The 3,652-nt window shown below is 47.3% G+C and overlaps 1 protein-coding gene across 1 annotated transcript in view; it reads right to left on the bottom strand.

Annotated features, from left to right (window-relative positions):
* Positions 1-570: 570 nt before the first annotated feature.
* Positions 571-3,652, bottom strand: part of LOC106013026 (flocculation protein FLO11) — a gene marked incomplete in the record, with an annotated part of 6,121 nt that continues 3,039 nt past the window's right edge. The window contains 1 exon segment of the mRNA XM_013087659.2: positions 571-2,571. Within this exon segment, the coding sequence (XP_012943113.1) occupies positions 792-2,571 (1,780 nt within the window).

The following is a 3,652-nucleotide window of genomic DNA, read 5'->3' as shown; positions in this document are numbered from 1 at the left end:
CCCCCCCCCCTAAAAAAAATAAAACAGTTAAGAATAGACCATTTTTCAAAGCGTGCATGTTGTTCCAGACTGCTTGGTGGTGTGGCCGACTACGTCACAATACGGCTGTACACAGAACTCTTTAGGAGTGAGCGGTGACGTCTAGATGTAAACTGTTGGACTTGCAACACTACAGTTGTGAGTTCGACTCCCACCTACGAGAGTCTCGACGGTGCATCCATACTTTGTGTTTCCTGTCTGATCCAAATCAAGTACGTATGTGTAGATCGGAAGATACGAAATGTGTCAACAACAAAAGCGTGCGCTTAAAAAGCTTCTGCGCTGTATGTCCAACAGGACACTGAGATGATAAATTGAAAGAGCGTGATGGCCAAAGTGGTTATTGCGAAGTTGCAAGAGCCTTTCGTGAATTAACAGCACCAGAGTACTCTGGATAACAGCACGCACTTACTGTAGAATAAATTAGATACCCTGGATGAGCTGTCCCCACTGTTCACTCTGTGCATACAGCTCAGTGAGATAGAATCATCTTGCATTCCAGCACTGTTGCTTCTGAAATCGCAGGTCAAATTTCAGAGGCCACTCGACATTATGAGTACAGTATCACTAACATTTGATGTCACATTGTTCAGTAGCTATTGAATTTGTTCCAAGACTCTTTGAGATCACATGGCATTATTGCTGCTTGACTCTAAGCAATAAAATCGTTGTTGTATGTGGGAACATCGCTTAATAGTTAGAATACGTTATGTGTCTGTGGGAACATCACAATGCAGCCACAACATTATGTATCACGACTGCTTGTTCCCATATCTTCTTGTTGCTACAGCGTCACGACCCTCGAGTTGGCCTCCACTCGATGCCTTTCCTTGTCCGATCAACAGACCGTTCGACCTTGCAGTCGAGACCTGTGACCTCCTGGTCGGTTTTGGGGAGAGCACCGGTGACCTGTCGTCTCTCTCTGGCAGTGGGCGTGGTCTCTGCGTGAGCGGTGAACGAGGAGCCACTGTGCCGGGTTGCCCCCCGAGAGGGGCAGGGCTTGGTTTGTTCTTTGGGGAGTAGAGAATTGTCTGCCCTTTGATTACAGTCGCCGTGGAGCGGTCGCGAGTAGAAGTGGAAGGAACAGGGAGTCTAGTTGAGCAGTACGGAGATGTGGGAGAGGGAGAGGCGCATCGGGAGGAGATGGGGGAGGGAGATGCAGAGGGGGAGGAAATGGGGGAGGGAGACGCAGAAAGGGAGGAATTGCGAGAAAAAGGGGAGGGGGAGTATCTGTTGGAACTCCACAGCGGACTGTCAGTAAGCGGAGATGGGGCTCGTGACGTCACTGACCTGAGCTCTAGGCGGCGCCTGAGGCTTCCAGTTCTTTCTGTCTGCCTGCTCCGTACCGGGATATTACTGCGAGTGGAGGTAGTGGGGAGGGTAGAGGACTTGCCTACAACAGTGGGGCGAATAGAGGACGGACGAGGGAGAGAGGTGGGTGGAGACGGGTTTTCAGCAGAGCAAAGACGGGCAAGTGGCCAGGGGGGTGGAGAGGGCGGGGCCGGCGGGGTAGGCCAGGTGGGAAGACGGAGCCCAGTCCTAAATGTTGCACTCGTTGTCGCTGTTGTTGTTGCTGTTTTTGTTGCTGCTGCTGCTGCTGTCTTTGATGTGGTTGTTGTTGTAGCCATATTATCTACATTTGCAACTGTCACGGCCAGCGTTTTCCCGTTTCGCGACGATGGGAAGGGATCAGGGGCCAGTTGTGACTTGACTTTCATTGGCACAGCGTAAAGGACTGGCTGTTCCTGTGCTGCTACTCTAGGTGCAGTGGGTAGAGGGTTTGCTGTACTTGCAAGAGGCTGAGTAGGAATCCGTGAAGCACGACCGGTGGTTGCATTTGATTTCTCAGACTTAACCACTATGTCTGGTCTGTATCTAGGCAATTCGTCCACAGGAGGTCTGCTGGAGTCGTTGACCGAAGCGGACGGTTTGGGACTGAATGGTGCTGGCCATTTCGGTAGGGTTGAGGTCGCAGGTAGTTTTAAGCTTCTGTTGGGTGAGTCTTTCAGGACAAGTGTTGTGCCTGGCACTGAAGGGTTCGAGTCACGTGACTTGGGTGCTGGAAGAACAACTTGCACTGGACGGAGCGTCTGGGCATCTCCGAATTCCTTTGGATCAGTATCCGACAACATGGAGTCAATGGAGTGTTGACCGAAAGTACCTTGTGCGTGACTGGGTGTCAGATGGGAGCTTGTCATACGGTCACTGAAAGACTCGACACTGGTAGACTTGACATTGGGATGCTGGGCATTGAAAGATTGGAAACTGTTAGATAGGACATTGGAAGGTTGGGCATTGACAGCCTGGACACAGTTGCCTTCCTCCATTCCCACCACTAAGGACATGTCATGCCTGCGCCCAGCTTCAGTCGCGAGCTCCGTTTGCTCCAGGATAGTTCCAGATCTCTGGCGCTGTCCGGTCAGCTGGGTATTGGCCGCAAGTTCAAGATTTGAGTGACATTGGTCATCTAGAGAACTGCCGTCTATTTGAAGAGAGAGACTGGAGTGTCCAGGAAGCTGCACATAGCTCTGTGGACGTCAAAACATGAGTTAATCAGCAGTATATAGACAGGTCAAGGGACGAACGAGTCATTCATACGCAAGCCCAGCCGGAAACCAGATATGGTTTTGTATAGAATGCATTTCCTATAAGTGTTCAAACGATCTAGCACCACCAAATCTTTTAATGTATTTACTGTGGGAGTTCCATCTCCTAAATTGACGGTCCTTTTACAATGTACAACTTACGACTGTATCTTGGATTTTTTTTCTCCTCAAAATGGAAGGTCTGGTATTTTCGACAGCTGATCCCCCAGAATGAAATTCCCTCTTACTGTATTCAAGAGAGACAACCTACGTTGGCCGCATAAAAAATTGTTCTAATGACACATATTGCAATTTATTATTTAGATCTTATCAAACAAGCTGGTTTGATTTCTCTTCCAAGAATAAACATAATCAACAGCCACAGCGATTGTTTTTTGGTGCATTATTTTTTGTCAGAACTTGATATATTATGGATGCATAATAAATCTAGTATACCTGTACCTCCCGCACCCCTTCAACAACTAAAAGTATTACGATGTAACAAAGAGCGGTAGTTCTTTCTTACCACACTGTAGGTCATATAATAATGCTCACGCCCTTGCTTCAACTGGATGCAGTGAACAAGCTGAACAGAGCTTCAATCCAACCTTCAAAATCCAGGGAAACCTGTACCACCAATTAGGAAATCTTCTTCCCATTGTTGGACAGCTAGACCTGCTTTTGCACTGATTGCCAACAAAGCTGAGGGGCAGACTTTAAAAAAAATAAGGGTTTCTTAACAGGGCAATTTTTTTCCCATGGATAATTGTATGTCGCAATAAGTCGTGTTGGGCCCAGGGAGTCTATTAGAATACTTTCGGAAAAACCTGCTGCCCATTTGGAGTTCCAGATGGCACATATAAAGAACCAGCACTGTTGTCTTCACAGAGGTCTTACGACAATGAATCCGGTACAAACATTTTATCTTGGGATTTCCTATCACTATTATATCACCGTTCGTAGAACGGGTCTGTATCTTGTAATAAAAATAATAACAATAGTAATAATAATAATAATAATAATAATAA

This window comes from Aplysia californica, unplaced genomic scaffold (assembly GCF_000002075.1).
Source record: "Aplysia californica isolate F4 #8 unplaced genomic scaffold, AplCal3.0 scaffold00618, whole genome shotgun sequence".
NCBI lineage: Eukaryota > Metazoa > Mollusca > Gastropoda > Aplysiida > Aplysiidae > Aplysia > Aplysia californica.
This window is presented reverse-complemented; position numbering and strand designations above follow the sequence as displayed.